This window comes from Rhinolophus hipposideros (genome assembly GCF_964194185.1).
Source record: "Rhinolophus hipposideros genome assembly, chromosome: 9".
NCBI classification, from domain to species: domain Eukaryota; kingdom Metazoa; phylum Chordata; class Mammalia; order Chiroptera; family Rhinolophidae; genus Rhinolophus; species Rhinolophus hipposideros.
This window is the reverse complement of record NC_138055.1, coordinates 78,562,821-78,586,482: the sequence shown is the minus strand read 5'-3', so window position 1 is coordinate 78,586,482 and position 23,662 is coordinate 78,562,821. Positions and strand designations below refer to the sequence as shown.

At 34.3% G+C, this 23,662-nt stretch overlaps 1 protein-coding gene across 1 annotated transcript; it reads right to left on the bottom strand.

Annotated features, from left to right (window-relative positions):
- Positions 1-693: 693 nt before the first annotated feature.
- ALX1 (ALX homeobox 1) lies at positions 694-22,432 on the bottom strand. The gene is made up of 4 exons (XM_081058907.1): positions 22,049-22,432; positions 18,912-19,216; positions 15,779-15,907; positions 694-1,921 (listed from the first exon to the last, which is right to left on the bottom strand). Exons 1-4 carry the CDS (start codon positions 22,272-22,274, stop codon positions 1,601-1,603), a joined length of 981 nt encoding a protein of 326 aa, XP_080915033.1. The 5' UTR covers positions 22,275-22,432; the 3' UTR covers positions 694-1,600.
- Between the last annotated feature and the right edge of the window lie 1,230 nt (positions 22,433-23,662).

Sequence of the window (23,662 nt, the reverse complement as noted above, 5' to 3'; positions counted from 1 at the left end):
GCGTGTAAGCATAATTCTCAGGGCCAAAGTTGAGCAAGTTTGTCTTGGGAACAGAACTAAAAAGAGAACACAAAAGTAATAAAGAACAGAGTTATTATGAAGTCAAGGAATGTGTGTTTAGGATATCACTCATCTCCATCATTTGCTTGATTTAAAATTTTATTACAAAAGATGTCTAACTGCTGTAAATATTTTCTTACTAGGAAGAGATACTTACTGGATTTAAGCACTTTTTTTCTGAATTTATTTTTAAAATTCATTTGTTCTTGTCCTTAGCCTTCGGGGCGTCCAAACATATCCCTAAAGGCTGCGGGACCACAAGGAAGATTCTAAGAGAGTACAAAGAGCAGATCTTGCTCTGATGCAAGCGATGGAAGTCATCTTCATTTCAATTAATTTCCTCTGCCTTTATGAACTTAAGAGTCTTTCAAGGAGGTTGACATTTCACTCATCTGAAAAAGCTTGGAATGTGACAGGGGAAAGGGAGGAGAAGTAAATCAAAGGGGTTAGCAATTTTCCAGATGCAATGTATTTTTCTTCTCTTCTTTCCACCAGAAATTTTAGAGAGACTTTTGACATTTTAATTCCCTATGCAAAACCACAGTAGCAAAAAAATGCTTACAGATTATATGTCAAAAAACAAACACACACATGTGCACTTGCACATGAAATAAATATAAATTCCGATTCATTGCTCCTTATAGCATTTATTGCATTTATTAGATGTTCGTGTGTACATTTTAATCAATAAAATTTTAATTTAAAAGCAACAGGTTTTTTAACTTTTTTTTTTCCTTGTGGGTGATAACTAAGTCATGAAGTCTATGATTTTTTTTCATTAAAAAAGATGGCATTTATAAAAATGGTTCTCATGACTATAATTTAAATCACACCGGAACATTTCAGTTATCACCTTTAGACACATGGTTTCAGGAAACTATGACAAAATATTTCATGCAAATTCTGGTCATTTTAGAAGAGTTCTTTTTTCGTGGAATGGAAATTCACTAAAACATCTAGGGGTAAGAAAAAACAAACAAACAAACAAAACAAACAAAAAACTTTGAGACCTGAAGATAAATTATTTGCAACAGGGAATATGCCCATTGTATCTGGGAGCCAGAGAGGGAGAAATGGCAGTTAACTCCCTGAAACACCCTGCTTCGACATTTACCTGACAGCTTTGGTATTTTGACATTTTCCCCAGTGCATTTTTTCCTTTATCAGGTATTATTTTACAAGGGATTTCTTGTTAAAGAGAACTAACACAAATCAATCTATAACAGAGGAATTTGTTTAATACATTTATTCTTTAAGAAGTTGCATGTTCATATTTCATCAACTCATACAATAAAAAAAAAAAAACATTACTACTAAAACAGAATTTGTGGAGACTGATGCATGGTAAACCTATTTAGTCTTCAGAGGTTCATTCTTAGATTTTAATGTTAAATAATAACAACTATTCATTTAAGCTGGTCTCACTGTATATCTTGACCGTTAGCAATTCCACACACAGCAGCTTATTGTGGTATCCTTTAAATATGAGAAATAAGAATGTTTTACTTTTCCATTAAAAGAAAAATAGGAGTACTGTATGTTACATGGCCCATGAAATATTGGCAGTGTGCTCCTTGGCTTTCATTCGAAGGACTGCGATACTGGAAGACCTCCTTTCAAACTCTGGCTTTGTTTCAAACGCATGTCCATTGGTAGCCCCAGTAAGAAGAGAGTCAGTGAAAAAATTGTTGAGGGGCACGTGGCTGAACTGGTTCTGGTGGTTTGAAAACCCTGTGTAACTGGAATCTGTCCGAGGCGAGTGAGAATAAGGTGTCATACAGGAGGAAGTGTCACGTGGTAACATGCATGAAGTAACCACAGAACCACCACTTGCATTTCCTGCCCACAAATTGTTCTGAATCTGGAATATATAAAACAACACATATTACATTTACATGTTCTCACTTTTGTTCCCTTACTTTTGTTAAACTGTATTTACTGAATTTTGTTAATTATTCATTGTTTTGCTTCTATTGTGTGGTCTGTAATTCCTTTCTGAGTACAGAAAGTGATTACTGAAAAAATCATTATTTGAAGGTTTCTTCCAGTTTGCTTTACTGTAATAGATCACCAAAAACCCACATACATAACCACAAAAAGCACTCTCAAAACATGTCAATCTCTTGAGTATTCTTTTTATACTCATAATTTTCAAAACGAAATCTGAAGATTCAGTCATGAATCATGACCAATTCATGTGCTTAGAAAAGCGGTTTAAGATATGGTTTTAAATTTAAGTGTAGTTTTCATATTTCTAAACAAATGACACAATTGCATTTTTAAAAGATATATAGCTGTACTCGGTGTGGCAGTTTTTGGTGGAAACCACCGTTGACAGTAAGATGTTTGCTCTACATATTTTTGATCAAAACCATTTTGAAAACTGTTTACCCTTTCATTGATGTTTAGTTCCTATATTCCTGAATACATGGTTCTGTGCATATTATGAGATGTACATATTTTTAACATTTATTCTATAATTTATATATGATATAGTGAGGTTGCAGCAGAAGTATGACATGTAAAACAATTTTAAAATTCTAAACCATGACCATTACCAAATAATGGAAGCACAACTGAGAACAATATTCAAGTATCAGCAAAACTATCATGAGCACAATTACAGTACTTGAAAACATGTAAGATTGAAAACTGGGTTATCATTTGTGCCCAAGGAATTCACATTTCATATTATTAAATCTCTACCGGAAACAGTGTAATATTACCAACAAGCACAAATTTCTCTCATGTTACTAACATGTAAAAGGAACACTAAATAGAATGTGTATAATATGAATTTTAAATAGAAACTATCTTAGACCGGATTATTTAAACAAGGATAAAAGCACAACGATTACATGCATTATTGAGAAACAGAGAGAAAATCATGACAAAAGGCAGGAGCTGGGCAAAAAAGGGAAATGTTGCATGGTGTAGCATGGCAGAGATGCAGCCTTAGATGATGAAATTTAAAAATCATATGCCTTTTGTAATATTATTGTAGATTTGAACTAGAACACAGCAGCAATACACATATTTATCACATCTAGCTTTCCTTTTTAAAATCATGATAGTTAGAATGGAATCATCAATTGTTTCCACACTTACACAAATAACGTTTTCTTATATTTATTTTTACACAAAGATTCCAGTCTACTACATACAGCCTCTGGTGTAGTCTTACAACACCGAAACTTAAACTGTTTCTTTTAAGACAACTTATTTTCAATTAAAAGCAGAAAATATGTTAATAAATATTCTAGATCACACTGGAGAGATGTCTGTTACTCTGGAACTCAAGAAAGGATGACTCACCCAGTTTCAATACATAACAGAAATATGAAAAACTAATTTCATCTCTTATGTGGGGCTTCAACGTTTGGCAAGATGCTCCTTTTAGTAGTTTGAGAGATAATTCTATATGAATATTTTTTAAGCTGCTTTAAATGTGTTAAAGCTATATCTACAGATATATAATGGCTTGCATATTTTACTAATCCTTAAATCATCTTGAGCTGTGTTTTAATTTTGGCTCATTCTACAATATGTATCCCACTTTAGGCAAAATATAATGATTGGTGTTAGTGATTGCTGAGTTATGTATAGTAAACCAAAAAGGGGCTGTTAATGTCATTACTCTGTCAAACTAGCTCTTCTAATTTGATCTGGGTGATTTTCCTCTGACATTCAATCAAACATTGTGCTACAGTGAAAAAAACACAGTCACATGTCTGACAAAAGGGCTTTCAGGAAATGAAAATGAACTTGCTTGTTTATTTTGAAAAAATAAATGAAAGGCAAACAGTGGTAAAGGAAGATTATTTACATTATATGTTTATTAAAGGATTCCTCAAGTTATATACAGTGTTGCTAGAATTTAATATTAAAATTATCTATTCATATTCCAAATGCATAGAAATATATTTACCAATTTGGTGGGGGGGAAAAAGGAAAATAAGGAAGGTAAAGAAAAAAGGTAATCTATGCATATAAACTGAGAAAGTATTTTCTTCCTAAATGAATTAACATGAACCTACTTATAAGTTGTAAAGAAATTCTCCAGTTTCTACAACATGGGCACATATTTTTATTTTGATCAAAACTTCTTATCTGACTTGATCAAGCAAGTTAAATGTGTTACTTTTGGTGCAATTATTTCTAACATATAGAAATGCTTTCTGAATAGAACAGATTGGTAAAACAAGTTACTACAGCAATATTTTAGGAAGGCTTGAGAACATACCCACAGATCTCATGGGTAGCAATACTCTTGCACATTATTACTGATATGCCTGTTTCCATGATCTCTATCACTCCTCACCTCCCCCATATCTTTCTTTTGTTTTTAAATTTCTGGAATGTCTTCATTTGACTTTAGAGCTCTAGTTATTTTCTCTATCCAAAGTTAGATACAAACCATAAAAGATAATACCCCCAGTGAACTGAGGGTTTGCTTTCTCTGAAGCATTCCCTCCGGATGTTTAAATATCTGATGATGACGATCAAGATGAGACTCATGATAGCTAATGGTTATCAATGAATTACCATGTGTCAGGTATTATACTAAATGCATTATGAAGACATCATAATTTAATACACTAAAAGGTGTGTATATTTACGTTTACTATCCCTATTTTATACAAGGTAGAACTATGCAACGAAGAGCTTAAGAACCTCACTCAAGATTACAATACTCCAGTGGTGGACATCAAATCTGAACCCAGGAAATCTAAAGAAATGCTACAATAATATAAAAATTAGTCTTATGAGTTGAAATTGCTTATTTACTTATTCATTACTGTGACTTTGTGCGGGTTCATAGTATCTACTCTGAAAGCAAAATCCCCAATAATTACTCAAACTGTTTCCTCATCCTCAGGCCTAACATAATACAAAATAAGCCCTTCTTACAAATTTATTAGGTGATTGAAAAATCTATGAGAATATGAAATTTGGACTGATCCATTTTGATGTAAGCAAAGTTTTATGGACAATTAATGTTGAATAGCTAAATTTTATTTCATGATTTGAACTCTAGAATTGCCATACTATATAATTTTAACAGAAATCTTGAAAATTATATACTTAGATCTAGCTGACTATATCTCCCTCAGTAGTTTGTTGTTGTCGTCGTTGTTGTTAAACAGTTATTCTCCATCAGAGACGCATCTTCTTTTTTGATTCATTAAGAATAGGGTGTGGTTCAGGGGATCTATATTAAAATAATGACAATGATCTAACACACACTTTCACTTCTAAAAATCGCCGGGCATTAGGAATATTACCGAAATCCAACTTCCTTCCACATGCAAAAACCTCTTGTACACTTTCAATTATGTTTACTTTCTCTGACTAGAAGCTCACCTGCTTAAAAACTTCCATTCTCTTTTGGAGGGTTCTGTAAAAAACAGACCTGTTATCTTCCTCTACCACTTTTATTTCTCTTCCTTAAAATGATACAGAGTAAGTACTATACTCCTCACAGACGAAAATCTTCAACTAGCACAGGCAATTGTTCCACAATTATAAGTCTCTCTTCTTTAAGCATTCCTCACATGCCTCGTTTCCAGACTGCTCAGGGCAGTCCCATTCTTCAGATATGCTGGAGAGCATCAACACCCTTGACCCTTATCAACATTCCAGCACCGAAAACAATGTCAGAGTCTAGATGTCCTGTGATCACTGTAGGGAAAACCTGGCAGTATCATCTTTGTTCTGGATCATCTATATATGCTAAGAAGTGAAGGCAATATTTGATTGAACAAAGTCTACTTTGTCAAAGTGGGATCATGCTATGACGCCCTCATCCCCCACCAATTATATTCTTATGTAAGTGGCCACTTTAAAACCATGTGCTAGGTCTACAAGTCATATTGTCTAAAATTGTTTATCTATATACACATATATATACATACACACATATATATGTATATGTATATATATGTCTATGTATATATATGTGTGTGTATATATATACATATATGTGTATATGTATATATGTGTGTATATATATGTGTATATATATATATATATATATATATATATATATATATATATATATCAGAGAAGCCATACAAAAATCTCGTTCTCTGACTCATTAAAAGATCTATGGCTGTTAAATTTTGAAATAAAACAATGCATATTTTTTCCTTGACTTTTTTTATTATTATTATTTCACAGACACCTACAATGGCAGTGTCCAGCACCAAATAATTTTGGGGTGTTTGTGTAGGCCTCTAACTGTATAACAGTCAAGGGCTTTACAATCAGGAACAACATTATTAAATAATGCGCAGATCTTTCTTTCATGTGTGCTTAAAAACAAAGGAAAAGAAAAAAAAAAAAGACTGCCTGCCTTTACATGTTTTCTTCTTTGTTGTGTTTAAAAGTAGTGGTGAATCTAAAAACACTCCATATTTTAGTGTGCTTCACAACATTTAAAAATGTTCTAGGGGTATGTTCAAAGCATGGTCCAGGGAACTTGGCCAACTGCCTCTCATTATCATGAATGGAAGTTCAGCTGACTTACTGCACTCCACTTTGAACATTTGCCCCTTACTATTTTTTCTAATCAAATAAAAAGCCAACACTTAATTATTCCATGTCTTTGAATTTTTGAGGAAAATTGGCTTTTTTGTCTCATTCTTTCCAAACAGAAATCAAATTCATTCATTTTACAATCATTTTTCTTCTAAGAAATTAAAAACTATAAATAGGAAGGAGTGAATTAAGGGGTGTGTGTGTGTGTGTGTGTGTAAAATATACAAATTAATATAAGAGTTCTTCACTTTGCCAATATATTTGTTGTGAATTGAAGTAATATAGTAAATCATGGATAAGAAATTACCTTTACCTAGAAACTTGATATAGATACATTCCTTATACAACCAAAAATAGAAAAGTTTAGTATACTAAACCCGATGTATATTTCAAATATATTTGCTGATTTTATTGTAGTGAGTAGTTTTTAAGACTTTTTCAAAACCTTTGAAAATAAATGTAAGTTTTTTAGTCTTTTCCTTAGTTGTAAAGAAGCATAATGTGTAAAAAAACATCAAATAGTTCCACGATAGCATTATATATTCTATATCCTAATGTTAGCGTTATATAGAAGATACTCACCATGGAATTTAATCTGGATTTAATAGAATACTGAACAACATGAAAATATACTCGTATGAGTAATAGCCATTTCTTAATTTTATTTCTAAAACAAGCTAAATAATATCTTTCTAATAAAATAATTTTATTAAACCCTCCTCCTCCTCTCTCTGTATATAACTACTCCTACCTGCCACAATCATCCGTAAGCATACACAAACACACACACACACACACACACATACACACACGTTATTCTACTACACTCTCACTATCCTCACATCCCATGTCCACATGCATCATTGATAAAGGCTGATTGAAAAAGACAGAGATAAGGGGTTAACAAGGAGATATTTGTGATAATATTATAGCAATAGCTTATTTGCATTAAAATCCAAAAGTTGATTTTGGTTTTTCCTCTTTGACAGAATGTTTATATTTATTAACTACCCTGTATATTATTCAATACTTATTATATAGATTTATTATCACATTATCACTATATAATTTAATTTGCCAGATTTTTTTAGATGGTCTCTTTAAAAAATGTAAACATCACTTCTTTTTCTTTTTATCACTTTTTACAGAAGTTGTTCAATTTTTTTAAGAGACCATTACATTCTCTACTAGCCTTTCCCTTCCTTTAAAATTTAGGGTGACAAAATATTAATAAGAATCACATGCTTAGTAACTTGCGGATGTTTTTTGCTGTTGACTAACTTTAAGGTTCCATTAACTTTTCTAGTAACTGATCAGTAGGTTGCTAACAGGCAGAAAGAGTGTAAGTGTTTTTCTAAATAGTGAATTTGCTACCAGTGAATAACACACTGTGACTTTGTCTAACCAAAAAAAAAAAAAAAAAAAGTCCTAACTTGAATAATTACACAGTAAAAAGATCAATCCGAGCATATTTAGGTACTGCCTGAGATAGAAATAAGGGTGCATTTCGTCAGGGTAAATTTTATTAGGTGTCATTTCACCAAAAAATGTTAAGATAATATATAAATAGTAAGATTTTTTTGGAATCAATTTACATTTCAAAAGTGGCAAAGTAAATACAGAAGGTGCCAAAAAAAAGTAAACACATTTGAAGAAAGGAGAAAACAGTATTAAAATTCAAACACTCAATATACACCAATAACAAAAGATGAACACTAGTCATGTGTATACATTTTTTTGGTATCCCTGGTATTTTAAACATATGGTATTCTTAACCTGAAGTGTTTAAAAATGATTAATTGATCAGAAAAGCATCACATGTTAAATAATGATTGCTACTTTGATTTTTAAAATAAAATTCTATCTTACAAATATGTCCAGGGATTTGGAACAAGGAAGGGTGTTTTTTCCATTAAAAAAAAAATCACTGTTAGATGTCAGTCATGAGACCAACAATTTGAGAAGAAAATCGCTTTACAGAAAAATGAAAGCACTAAATCTCAAGACATGTTAATGTCTGGAAATTTTTAGAATGACGTCATAAAAGGGTATTTAAATTGTGTATTATTCAACTAATATTTGAAATATGTGCCAAGTGCAAGACATAAGAAACATTAAGGATATTCTTTTCTTTTAGTGTTGGAAGTGTTCGTAAATTTTATAGTAATTATCATTAAAAACATTTATAGGAAATCTCGTCATATATTCCTTAAAACAAAACTTTCCAAACCAACTCACTTCAGTATTTTCTATTTTATGTATTATTATCTAGCAACAATTATCATATACTTTCCATTTGTCACATTACTTTTCATGAATTTTAGTCCATGGATGATAGCTACTTTTGATTCTTCTGTGTCTGGTTCATGTTTAATGACACACCCACCCTATTAAAACTAAGTTAACAATAATAACAAAGAAAGATGAAAATATATACGTTTTCCTTCTGAATTAATAATGTAAAATATAAATCAAATATGTAATACTTTCATTTGCACAGGATATTTTAAATCTTAGATGTCCACTTGGTATCAAACATGAACTTTGAATATATTTTTAAAATCCTGGGTAATCAATTAAATTCATGCTGTATTTGTGTAAACTACAAAGCTGGAATTTTATTTTGTGATATTTAAATCAACTGTGAGATTGTGCAGTTTTTTGGCTTTTTTTGTGCAGTTTTTTGGCTTTTTTTTTTTTTGTCTATTTAATGCTCCACGATTTAGAATAAAAAAGAAAATCCACAGAAACATGAGGTTTAACAAATACAGCATGCATAAAATTCTGGATTAATGTGTATCATAAGGTTCACTAACCTTACTGTTATTCACTAACAATAATAGTGTGAACTGCAAGTTATAACCCACAGGTCTGTTCCCATGGACTTCCCAGGCTTTGATGGCTTAATTTTCCCCCTGGTTCTTCTCTATTCTCCTGTAAGTTAGTTTTCATATGTATAAGCAACATTGGCATTCTTCAATAATTTATTTTTACATTTTTTCTTATTATTTATTTTTCTACTCAATTTATTAATGTATTCTTTCCTCTTAAAATATAAAATATGTAAGACCAATTCAGTTAAATTCAATGCTTTAACATTGGTCTCCTATTAAAAGCAAAAAACACAAAAAATAGCTAAGTTATAATTACTGGGTAAAGTCATAAATCATAGTAAATTTGAACATTACAGTTTTCAACAAATAAGTCTCTTCTCATAATCTAAAACATTAATGCACTTTACTTCTAGAGGATATTCTTTATCTCTGTATAGTCAACAAAATAAAAATTAGTCACTGTGTCTAGCTGCACCTTCACTTAATTGATATTGACAAAATCTGTTTCATGCTACACATCTTACTTTTAATATATATGTATATATATATATAAAAATATTATTTATACATATTTATATAAAACTTGTATATATTTTACTCATTTAATTAAATCAACTTTATCCATTGTAAAAACTATATTTATTTGAGTAATAATAGACCAGTATCATTATCATATTCCTTCTAGGATATTAAGTATTTGTACTTTCAGTGAGAAATTTTACAATATCAATATGATGTGTTGACATAATCATGTTAACATTTTTGTCCTTCCATTCATCATAAGGGAAGTTTTACTATATCACTATATGACCATCTCATTGGTTGTTTCATAGATATAACAATATTCATTACACAATGTATCAAGTTTAGCTATATTGTTAACATTTCTAAAGATATTGGGTTGTTTACTTCAAATATTTGCAGAAAACAGAAATAAAAGTGATAAAATTGTGATACTTTCTCTAAAGGTAAATATTTCTCCAGATTCCTTTAAATTGTGAAATCACAGTTGCTGAAGGACTCAAATTTCTGATACCTTATTTATCTTAAAGTAAATGTAAACTTTAAGATTAGTAGAGAAAGTGGTGATAGAAGAAGGGTAGGGTGAACAATCTCTTTCACAATTGCTATTTTATGGAAACTTGAAATTTTCCTGTTAAAAATTGTATAATTTACGATGTTTGAAATAGAATTTGTTAAACTAGAAATGTTATACAACATTAATTTGTTTTAAATTACCCCCAATTATTACAAATTATCTATAATTTGAACCCAACTCTTGGTATGTTCAAACTCCAAGAGGCATAAATCTTAAACAACAGAAAGTAAGATACTGCACAGACCCCTTTGTACATTTGGTAAACATATATTTAGTTATTATTCTCATTATATACTAAGTAAAACCTCACTGAAAATTTTGGTAGAAAACTGCAACCTCTTTTTAAACATTTTTGATGAAACTGTTTTCTTCGTGAGGAAATAATTTTGGTGAATGAAGTTTCAAAGTTTCATAAAGTTACTATATTTGGCTTTCCTAATTTAAAGAAGTATATTTAACTGAATTTGGTCTTTCCCTAGGTCCCTAAATAGTAAATTTACTCACAGATTGATTAATTTAAATGCTACAACATATGAGAACATTGAAACCTCTCTATGGTGGGAAAAATTAATAATAACTAATGGCTATTATTGAATTGTTACCATTTATTGAACACTCCTTATGTACTAGGTAATGTTGTAAAACTTCACATAAACTATTTTGTTTAATCCTCACAAACATCATATGAACTTTTGTCTCCATTTTATGAATGAGGAGAAATGTTTATAGAGGTTCATTCATTTGACAAAGATCGAATATCTATTCAGTGGCATAGCCATGATGCAAACCCACTACTTTGTGAAGGCTACAGTCATACGTTAACATCTGGCCTTCCTCATGTCTCAGGATTGAGTTCAGTAGGCTGTTTGGAAATCAACCCAATCCTCTCAATAACAGAAAAAGCATTATGTCATCACCATCATCTACACAACCAATACCACCAACTCTAGTACTAGTGATACCTCCATTTTACAAATAAAAAATCTGAAGATCAAGGAAGTCAACACTTATCCAGTTATCCAGCTCGTAAGTGATCAAGTTAATGCAGGTGCAATCCAAACCAAATCTAAAGGCATGAAATTAGGGTTCCTTGTAAGAATGGAGTCTAGTTATAATCTTCCAGAAATTTTCCTACCTTAACAAAACATTTTACTCACCAAAATAATTATTAAAAAAAAAACTTTGGTTTTAATAAGTTGGAAACAGATTAGAATCTACTGTTGATAGATACTTGCTCGCTTTTTCAATTCAAAGCCAAAGTTATATAGGTCTTTTTGTTCTGCTGGGTATAATCTGCGTCAAAAAGTGTTTGAAAAATTTGGTACAAACATCACCTAGTTCATAATCTGTCCACAAAGATTTTGTCTGGATCATTCATATAACCCCCATGCCTAAAACAGTACCTAGGATATATTTATTAGATAAAATGCAAATAAGTCTAGGGAAAAAAATGAAGGTGAAAGGGTTCTGCAAAATCTTTCTAGTCTATTTCTTTTAGCAGTGTAATCAATGGAGGAACAAAAAGGAAAATTTAATTGCTTAAGACCACAGAGCTGGTTAATAGCGGAGATACAGAAATCAGTTGTTTTATTAAAACATGATTAATTTTAGGTTTATAATGCACTCATCAATGAATATTGAAGTGAATCAGTGCTTTTTCCCACATCTATTCAGTGCATATATAATTTGTGTAATAATGTGGTGATACAAAAGAAAGAACTGAATCATCTTTTTAAATACGTTATATTGCAAATTGGGTTGCAGACATTTACAGCCCACCATAATGTCAGTGAGAAAGTGATGTGCTGATTAAAGGAGGATTGAAAGCAGGTTTCATGGAGGAAATACGGTTTACGTGAGGTGAAGGGAATTTAAGATAGGAGGTACAGTTTCGGCACAAGCAATGAGACAGTTTTTTATAAATGTCCTCATTACAGAACATCAAGTAGTTTCATTTACCTAAATTATAGTGTTGCTGAAAAGCAACTGATATGTGAGCAAATATAAAGGGCTTAAAAAATACTGTTTTTCAGTCACTTTCTTATTGTGCTATAGTATAAGAGCAATCTTTAAAAAAAGAATATATGAAAAAAGCCTAAAAATTCTCTACATTTTTAAATGCTTTATATCATTATTTTATAAATTTAAAAATGGAAGCATTTTTGCTTTCTGAAGTGATTCAATGTTTTAGGGTTAAAATTCAACCATTTCATTGCTCAGTGATGCATTATGGAGATAAGGTTACATAAATAATCCCTCAGAACTCCTGGGCTCAAATTCTATGAGTTAATGGCTATAAGAAGAAAGCCTGGCTTAAAATAAGCCCTCAACTGGTAGTTATTATTTTTACTGTTATGACTGTTGTGACAACAGTCTAGTGACAACTCTAGAAGACCAGTAGAAACAAAGTGTTTAGAATATTTTAGAAAATATTAATTACTATTCATACACAAACATGTTATATAAAGGCACCTTTACGTGAGGTAAGATTATAATCCACACCGAGCAGGCTTGAGGAGATCGTTTTCTAAACCATCTCTTTTTCATGTTTTTCTTTCCTTTTGCTTTCCTGCCAAATTGCTAATTCTTTATTTCTGTCCTGCCTCCGACATGTTCTAGTTTCCAACTGTTTTTGTAATTAATATTTTTTTTCTGTAATTAGTAACAGTAACCAAATCCAGTGTCTTATTGCATTGAGCTGCTGGATTCTATTTTGGTTTCTATTTTTCCCATTATAAATTTTTATTTTAAGGCACATCACTTTTTTAAAAAATTTCCTTTAGGCTGAAGCGTGGAAACATGATCTTGTCATAATTTTTCTCTGGCTTTCTCCAATATCTACAGTGGGGTGTGGGAGACACTTGATTTCAGAATTTTGGGCAACCAAACATTAAATGATTTACCGATATAGAAAAGTTCTGCGGATTTTACAGTATTGATTTTTGTTATTGTTGACAAATTGCACTATTAAAATAACTTTAACAACATAAGATCTCTGTGCTCCCGTACTTCAAGTATGAGGGGGTATAACCAATATACATACATTATGGAGAAGCCACAGGGAGAAGTAGTGCAAAATTCCCATGATTTGCGAGGGGACATTTTAAATCAGTCCTTCATTGGAGTGAATAAGATTATCAAATGTATAATTTGTAGCATTTCCTCTCCTGCTTGAGCTGCTAGTTCACCTCCTTCTACCAGTTGATAACATCTAAAGCTGTGCAGCAGAATAACACAATAGCGAGATAATCCTAAAAAAAAGGGGGGGTAACTAGACAGAGTACATTAAGTTGCATTAAGTCATTATAAAGAGGTTAATTGGTGCCAGGCACTATTCTAAATGTTTTATGCAATACAGAAGAAAGGAAAGTTAGAGATAAGTCAACCAACAGCAAAGAACAGAGAAATGGAAAATAGACAGAAGTAAGGGTTACAAGGAAAGGAATGAAGATTGAAATAAGGTACAAAAAAGATATGTCATAGTCACGTAATGTGGGACTGACTTATCAGACTACTTAAAGTCCATCTCAAAAGAGTTCATAATTTGTGACTTTATTATGTCTAAAGTTATCACAGTCAAGTAGTTCCAAGTTACACAAGGTATATGCCATCTCCATTATTTTTTATTGTTATTTCACTGGGTGTGAGTACATTCTCTGCTCCCATAAATTAAACTGCAGACTTGGATAATGCAACTTAAACCTTGTCCTCCTTTGGTATTAATTTATTAATCATTCAATCATTCAAACATATTCGCTGAGAGACAGTCTATTGTGAGGGTGACTTGCATTTGGGGGCCAGAATGCCTATGGTGAAATCCGGGCTTCACCGCTAGTGAAAGTGAATAAATACCTCACCTCTCCGTGCCTGTTTCCTGATAAGAAACGGGGATAATTAATAACACCTACCACATAAGGTTGTTGTGAGGATTAAATGAGTTACTATATGAAAGCTACTTAGAACAGTGCCTGTTATAGTAAGGCTTACAGTTGTGTGGACAACTAGAAAAACACTGCAGGGCCTGCTGTCATGGATCTTATAGCCTAGAAGGGAAACATCTTCACAACATTGTCTTTAGAACTCAACCAGGACACTGAAAAATATTTGGTGAGTAAAATTTCATTAGCTTTATGATGATAAGTAATCAGGAATACACACACACACACACACACACACACACACACACCACATACACATATGCTTTTAAACAGAAGAAAAAATAAGGTTAACTACTTGAAGATAAATTTTTTAAAGTGAGAGAAACAAGATGCTTTTTATGGCAGGTATGGCATTTATTCAAAAGGTAGCCCTAATGCTGGTCTTCTATCAAAGTGCAGTGGCAAGGCTGAGCTATAACAGCCCTTTTAGACTGTCCGGTAAGGAACCACTTGTGTGATCACGGACTGATTCCTGAACTCACCTGGGTCTGATTTCCTAACTTTTAAAATGAAGAAGCTGAAATAGGTGATCTCTGAGGCTGTAGTTCACATGTAATACCACATGAATAAATTTATCTAGAGAAGAGAAGGTCTCAAGATAGGTTCTTAAGGATCAAAAAAAGCATTACAAAGTACGGAAAACAATTAAAAACTCCCTAATTTTAATTGAAAAGGAAAATATAATTTCTAAATATGTACTCTTTGAAATGAGAGCTCCCATTTTAGAGGGAAGTGTTTTTTCACATGATAAAATTTAAAAATTATATCCAGTACTAATTCTATATATGTTTTAAATAACAAGGGGCTAAAGGTTCCATTGAAACAATGAGCAACTTCAAAGCTGAAAAGACAACACAGGAAAAGAGAGATTTTTAAGTGGAATGAAGCCTTCATATACCACATTTGACACTAGGTTATGGTATGATTCATAAAACATTAGCCACAGAGAGAGCACGCCAAACAATATTTTATTTATTTTTAAAAGTTACCCGGGAAGTAATTCTGAATAATAAAAATGTAGGACAATTAAAAGACTTATGCTGTTGAATGATGCTATTTCAGTTGTTGCAAAATACAACAAGGAAGAGAGCCTGAATTATTTTAAATGAATAGCTCTGAAAGAGAACAGTAAGAAAATAAAGATTTCAGTAAAATAAAAATCTAATGAACATGAAAAAAGTCTTCTGGAGGTTAACATTTTCATTCTTCACTGTTATATCAGATATAATAAAGCCTACACTAGCCTTTTCAGAATACATACACCACATCTCCTCTTCTCCATCAGCATTCTACGCAGTTTACCATACCTGTGGATAGCTGTCAGTCCTTGGCAAAACTGATATATCATAGGTGGCAGCAAAATGGCTTTTAGCTTGTTGTATTTGGCCGTAACGTTCTCTTTTTCTCCACTTGGCCCTTCGATTTTGAAACCAAACCTAATTTTTTAAAGAAGGAGAATTTTAGTTAAGAGATATTTAATAATGCAAAAGTGATGCTAAAAGACTTCAAATCAGAAAAGTAAATCAGGTCAACAAAATTATTAATAAAGGAATTTCTTTATAAGAAAAGGATCCATAAATTTTACTTTCTCTTTTACCCTGATAGGATAATCAGTATGTCCGTGAGGCAATACAAATTAATAGAAATAGTCACCATACTTTCAAAACATTTAACATGTCTGAGCCTCTGTTTTCTCAATTACAGAAAATAAAAAGGTATTAGATTATATGTTCTTAAAGACTCCTTAAGTCTCCAAATTATCATAGGTAAACCTCCTCTCAGACAGAGAATGCTGCAAATCCGGAAGATATTCATGACTTTTTAGTTTGGGGTTATGCACATAACATTAACCTAGCCAATTTATAACCAAATTAATACTCTGGGTCTGTCAAAACAATTATCTTTAGAGCATTTCCCAAAGTGAAGGCTCTTCCGTGTTGCACCCATACTTAATTAATGTTAGAAAAATTTAAATGTAAAGATTACATCTAAAACATATGGCATCAGCAGAAATATTACGTTTATTTAGACAGAAAATATTAAGATTTCACATTATATTGAGTATGATAAAGACTAAAGGTAAAATGGAATCATCTGAAGTTGAAGTGTGGTTCTAAAACATACAAATGTGCTTATTATATAAATTATAACATTTGTAACAATTATATTCCCTTAGAGTAAATGCTCAGTAATCTTCAAAATTATTTCTTCAATTTAGAAGACTAACACTTACTATGAATAATAAAAGAAACAGAGCAGATATAACCAAGTGTGAAGAAAGCCTGTGAGTTAGTGCGGCCTCTACAGGATCATTAAGCTCTCGTTTTAATTTCTCTAAGGGCACAGTAATAATATCTATCATAACAACTGTTTTGCAGAGGGTTAAATATTCACTAATGCACACTTATAGCTCTCCAGAATCTTCATTTTAATATTTTGATGTATTACAGGGAGATACGGAAAATGATATTCAGTATGTATAAACTGATATTTTTGAGTAGACATCATACAAGCAACTTTCGGAGAGTTCTTTAGTTTTTACATAACTATGTTCAGAATATACAACATTTAGGAAAGAAGCTAGAAATCAAATATAAAAATACAAATTGTAAAAAGCCTTTCATCAAAATGTCCTTGACATTTTTACTCTTTTTAATATTCAGTTCTAAGCTATGACATCTTTACCCTCATAGTGATGGAAACATTAATATCTCAGTTTTATGTACTGCAAATTTAAGATGGCTCTTTGAAGAGTTTTCAGCAATTAAAACAAGGCAAAGAGAGCTACCTATTCAGTAAGGTTCCTTAGAACACTGTTAGCAAATGTGTATTATCCACTATACCCAGGGCTCGAGACAACATCAACAATAAAACCAAACAAAATATATTTTCTTATTCTCTCCCCAGATAGTCACCGGGGGCATACTAAGGGGATTTTGTAACAAAGTTTATTATTATTTATCTATCCATCTATCTATTTTACTGAGCAAAAGACGTTGATGATATCCTTAAAATGGATGCCAATTACTACTGTGATGTTGTTTGAAAAGGAAGAGAACAATCTGAATAAATTAGGTTCAGGGTGGCACTCTCTGCCCGTTCTTAGACAAAAATTAACCGAGATTTGATGAAATGTTAAGAGGAAAACAAACATGTATTGTGCACAGCTGATCACTCTGTGCAAACATATTTTTCTATGGTTACAAGTAATTTAAATACATGAACACAAGACGAAAAAAACAATACGTGCAGAGCTCCTGTTAAAACTTGACAATTCTAAGATTCTTCGTTAGCATCAACTTCCTACATATTTACTTCCTGAACTAAGATAAAGTAACCATTTGCCTCCATAAATTAAAGAAAAAACCTGCTGCTTGTTATTCCTGCACCACCAGATGTTGTGTTTAATGATGTAAAAGCTTTATGATGGCTTATCTTCAGAAGAAATACTAGTACTCCACTCAGAACAAAAATTTCCACTGTTTTATTCATTTCTCCATTCTAGTAGTTTGCGGGGACTGCAAAATTCAATATTTTCCTATTCAGAGTAATAAAAACATGCCAAAGAGAAATGCTATTCTCTTGAATTACTGTTATTTGGAACCTAATAAAATATAGTGTAAGAATATCAATTCTAGTAAAAATAAAATATGCCTAAGAGACGTAAATTTACCTAGCACAATTTTTCTTTTTCAAATGATTAAAATATTTAGTAATTGGATCATCCAATTTGATAATTTAATACAACATAGACATAATTGAGATTATAAAATTAAGATCACTATTCCTATTGCCTCTGCAAAAATCGTGTTAACTTATCTAGATTTAAAAAGTTAAAATGGAATGGCACTATTGGCAACTACTGGGGCTAGAAAATTGTAAATAAGTTATATAATCTTTTATTATATAAAGGAAAATAGATTTGGTATTTTGGTAGAATAGATTTGGTAGACACAACAATTGGGAATTCGTAAGCTTGTTTTATTTGTTCTTTATTATAGCCCCAACCTCAATAAAATTACAGATTTATGGGTCATTCTACAAATAGCTTACCATTCCTGGTACATAAACTAAAAAAACCAAAACCCTCAAAGGCTGATACAACAGAAAAAGTAAAACACATGCATTATTAAATGGATAGCTTTGATTTTGTTTTTCACCCTTTAAAAATTAAAATTTAAAATCAGAGATATGTTAAGATATTCACAAGTATTAATTTTTATGCCTATGTAACAAGTCAAGTATTTATGTTTTTGTGTGACTTGTTAAATCCTTTGCAAGTGAAAAGAAATCTTAGTTGAACTACATTCATACATCACTGTTCTACATCTTCAAATATTAATAGTTCCTTGGGGCAAAGTGCAACTATTGAATTATTCTAACACTATCCTCCTACGCCCACCCCCATCCACATACCCAAGGCTTTCACGTGTTACATACCTGGACCCTGGCCTCAGTGAGCTCTGTCCTCAGAGCAAGCTGTTCTCTGACATATACATCCGGGTAATGGGTTTTCTGAAAGACCTTCTCCAGCTCCTCCAGCTGCAAGCTGGTGAAGGTGGTTCGGTGTCTCCGCTTCTTACTGCTGGATACATTGCTGTCACACTTATCCCCAAGTTCATCCAGCTCTCCCTTTTCTGGCATCCCTTTCACAGGAGACATCCGGAGACTGTTACAGTTGTCCATGGCTCTATTTAGTTCGGTGTGAAGAGGCTGTCCTTCTACTTTAGTGATCCCATAGTTCACTGTACCGGAAGGGGGAAAACAACAGTTCTCAGGATTGTGAAGCTTTTCAGTAAAGTAATTAAGTTGAAGTAATTTAGAGCATCAGGAAAGCATCTGCTAATGATTTATTGGGCCAGTATTAATCGGATCATCACATCACATACAAGTATTATTCCACTTTGGGCAAGTTGAAAACCATTTTAAAAAGCGTACATGGAACTCATAATTTGCCAAAATTCACAGTTCTACTCTACAGGGCTAATGTACTATTTATGCACATAATTAATAATCAAATTAAGGTAGTCAAATTAGAACATGCTCTAGATTTAAAAAAGAAAAAAAAAAACAACAAAAACCCAAGTGGGCATAACTTTTGAAAAGTGAACCAAATTTAATTTGTCATATATTTATCTACAGCAGAAAACATTAAGCTACTTACATGGCCCAAGCAAGATATTTCAATTTTAAATATTTGTAAATCAAAATCCAAACTCTTCCCACAAGTTATCCTCCTCCTCGACACAAAAATCTATAGATTTAAGATATGGTATTGTTTCCATTATATTTCAAATAGTGCAACTGTATAGTTATGTCTTCATTTAATTTTTTTTTTCAAAGTGACCCGCTAAATTTAAAAATGAATTTCATGGTAATGTCTGAAAATGTTTCCTACAGAAAAGAAGACTTTAGTAGACTTGTGTAGCTTAAAAACTCATTTGCAGTACTTTCTAAATATATCCTATTTATTCTCAACTCATGAAATATGTTTTAAGACAGACAGCTTTATTTTTCCAACTAGTAAAAACACAGAAATGAAAACATTTATTAAAATATTACAAAGAAAATCAACTGGTCTTCTGTTTAGGGATATTTTAATTTAAGTGATTTCCTCCAGATTTGACTACATGCTTGTGATATAAAACAAATATGTATCATATGGTCACACACACACACACACACACAAATGCAAGGATACATACAATGAAATGGGAGGCATCTTTTAAAAAAGTAAAATCAACCCAGCCAGAATAACTTCCAATGAACTGTCACACTTTTTTCGTTTTTGCATGTTTTTGAATGATCTCATAAGGTATTTTTACAACTACTTTAATCATTATATAAATGTATTAAACGGTAATACCGATATAACTTAAATGCCAAATAGATTTTCTGCAAAAGACGTGATTTAAAACTAAATATAAAGAAGAACCCTGACTGATTAACAATACGGTTTTGTCTCGGTGGACAGAGTTAAATGGGGAACTTCGGTAATTAGGGGTGGGGGAGGGGAAGCAGTCGTGAAGCTAAGGGCATCTCAGGAGAAAGACAGGAACTCTCCTAAATTTAGCGGACTGCTCCCTACATTCATCTTAGTTAATACTTTCCTATTAAAATTCATACTAATGGTGTGATGTTCGTTTAAAAGTTGATAGAAGTGTCACAAATCACCTATTTCTCTTATTATTTTGGATTCCCGACAATTTAAAATATTGAGTCCTATCCAGTAGTCAACACAGGACATTGCAGAATCTTTTTTTAAATACTGTCCAGACAAATAACTTTATGTATACATCCAAGAATTCCAAAAATCTAAAGATACTGTTGTCTGAAATATGTTCAGAAAGTAAAACGTTCATTGTATTAGAAACAAATTGTGTCTTTCTAAATAAATGACTGAAACGACTTAACTGATTTTCTCTATCGTTTGCGCCTTTATTTTTGGTTTACCATTGGAAGTCAAAAATAACTCGCAACGTTGAATAAGTAAAATGTACGAGATTTTTTTTTAAGTTGCACTGAAGTTAAGTTTTTTTAAGTGTACAAAGTATTTAGAAAATGAGCTCCTATGATCCAGTGCCTGGCCAGATTTTGAACATCCATTCAAATAGGGGGTGGGAGGCTTGTTGTAAATATTTCACACTTAATTCGTTTGTTATTTTAAAGCAACCCGCTCCTTACAGCTTAACTGGGGAACATATACAGTGATAAGGAAAAGTCCTCTTGGAATTGTAAACTTGCTTTAGCTGTCTCGATCTGAAAAAAAATAGGTTTGTATTGGGTTACAAGATAGAAAAGATAGATGGTTTGTTTTGATAACATTTTGACTTTGAGATACTTGGCTATCCAAAGTGGAAGATTTCACTGAGAAGCATTCCGAAAGGCTTCCGAGGTGACTTTTAATGTGAAGTCACAAAACTAGACAATGCAAAATTCCGGAGTGAGTGGATTATATTGGTGATTCCTTACTCTAAGCTATTTAAAGTGACGGGTGTTGAAACCAAAATTTGTGTGTTGTTTGGCAAACCCGAAGAAGCTGAAATCACAAATCCAAACCAGCTAATCTAGCAAACCTCCACCTTCACAAAGAAAACTATCGCTACGTCTTGGGGAGGGGGGTGTCTTTCACCTAAAGGAGCCCAGAGGTTTCTCGTTCGTGACGACAGTGACGTTCTCTAACGAGCTGTGAACGATTTCAGCTCCTCCTGCCGGGGCAGCGCGGCGGGCTCGCAGAGGAAGCGCGCTGTCTTGACTCAATTACGCTTTATTTACCGCCCTATCAGTTTACGCCTGGGTCCTGGATGGAGGAACTCAGGGACCGCTGGGGACCAGACTCGACAGTCAAAGGAGAACCGCGCCGAGGCAACTCGGTGCTGAATCCTTCTTTGGCCCCCAAAGTCCGCGGCAAAACACCGCTTTCTAAAACGCGCACCGTTTCTCTGCCTTCCACCGCCCTCCAGCTCGCCCTCTCCCGCTCGCCTTCCTTCCTACCTCTCGGGCTGTCCCGACCGTCCCCCCGCAACTTTGGGTTTGCAGACGGGCTGCGGCGGATCGGGCAGGGGCCGGGAACTCACCGCTGCTGTCCTGACAGGGCGAGGTCCTCTCCAGGCGCACGTGATGCTCGGCGCGGGGCAGGGGCCCGAAGGCCTGCACGCATTTGCCCGCCGACGCTTTGCTGTAAAAGGACTCATTGTCCAGCGTCTCCATAACGTGCTCCAACGCGCCTCCTGCGCCCATGTAAAAGTCACTGTTTTTACTCGGCGGGCTCTTGAGGGCAAACTTCTCGCTCAGAAACTCCATAATCCTGGAAGCTGTCGCGGAGCTCCCGGGGCGCGGAGGCTGGAAGGAGCTGGGGGAGGGAGCGGGTGGGCGGGAAGAGGGAGGGCCGAAAGGAGGGAAGGGGAAGCGAGCTCTGCAGCGCCGGGAGCTGCCCTGCTCCCAGCCCTTTAATACGTCCCGGCTGCAAAGGGGGCACACGATGTTGCTTTTATATCTTGAAACTCGGCTGGGCTACTCGGGCAACCTCCCAATTCTAATGAATATGAAAATAGGCAGGCTACTAACTCCACCCCGGGACCCCTCCGCCCCCCACCCCACCCCCACCATCCCCCACTTCCCCGGGCTGGGCGCGTCCAGGCCTAGGTTAGACAGACAGCTCCATTTCAGACAAATGCCAGGAGGGACAAGGCCTCGACACCCAGAAACACTGTTGCTGCGACACTGGACTGGCATTTCGGAAGAGCTTGGTGAGATCGCAAAGCAGTTAACCCTCCACTCAGGGCTCTCTGCGCCCCCCCCCCCCGGCCCGCCCGCCCGGCCCCCTGTCCCCACCCCACCCCCACGCCGGGCATTCACGACCAGAAAGATTTAGAGGCGTTTTAGGAACTTGAAAGGAAATATTGCTCTAAAGGGCTTTTATTTCATCCGTAAATCGTTTATGTGAAAGATACACATTAATCCGAAGCCCGAGAAGCCGGATATATTGGCAGCTATTAACGGGGACGGCCGTGGTAGCGGGGCCGCTTCTCATTCTAAGCCGGAGCAGCTGGCCGTCCGGCGCTCACCGCTTCTGACACGGCCTCGCCTTTCTCTCTGGAACGCGGCGGCCTGTGGACTTGGTGACGATGGGTGGGAGACGGAAGCCCAGCAAGAGGCGCTGGAACCGTTATACCAATGTCATCCTGTCTTTCCATCCTCCTCTCCAGCCTTCCCCGTGGTCCACGATTTTATCGTTAGATCCAGATTATTTTAAGAAAACCTTATAGGAAAAGTGCCTCCTTAGTATATGCCAGAGGGGACGCGTTACAGAAAGGGGTTTATGAACGAGGACGGCCTTCAGCATTTTTTTTTTTTAACATCATTACTTTGACTCTTAAAAAGACGTGGTGAAGTTACTTTGAAATTGAGGGGCGCGAGCGGAGCTCAGCGCACGAGAGAGGCGGCCTCCCGGGCGCGGGCAGGGCAGGACCTCCGTTCCCACTGGTGGGGATGATAGGGCGGACCCGGCGCTGGCCGCTTCCTGAGGGCAGGGCAGCGCTGCCGGGTTGAAAGACCCTGTGTGGCTTTGGGACTGACTCTGACCTCCGAGGAGCCCGCGGCGTCTAAGGAAAATGCGTTCAGGGCCTTGGGCACGAAAAGGCAGCCATTCTCAACAGGCCTCTGAAACTGGCAAATTTAATAAAAAGCTC

Coding starts and splice junctions, on each gene's coding strand:
- ALX1 (XM_081058907.1), bottom strand. CDS start 22,274: ATGGAGTTTCTGAGCGAGAAGTTTGCCCTCAAGAGCCCGCCGAGTAAA. Junction 15,908..18,911: donor TCACTGAGGCCAGGGTCCAG/GTATGTAACACG, acceptor TTAAAAAATTAG/GTTTGGTTTCAAAATCGAAG. Junction 1,922..15,778: donor GGACTGACAGCTATCCACAG/GTATGGTAAACT, acceptor TATATATTCCAG/ATTCAGAACAATTTGTGGGC.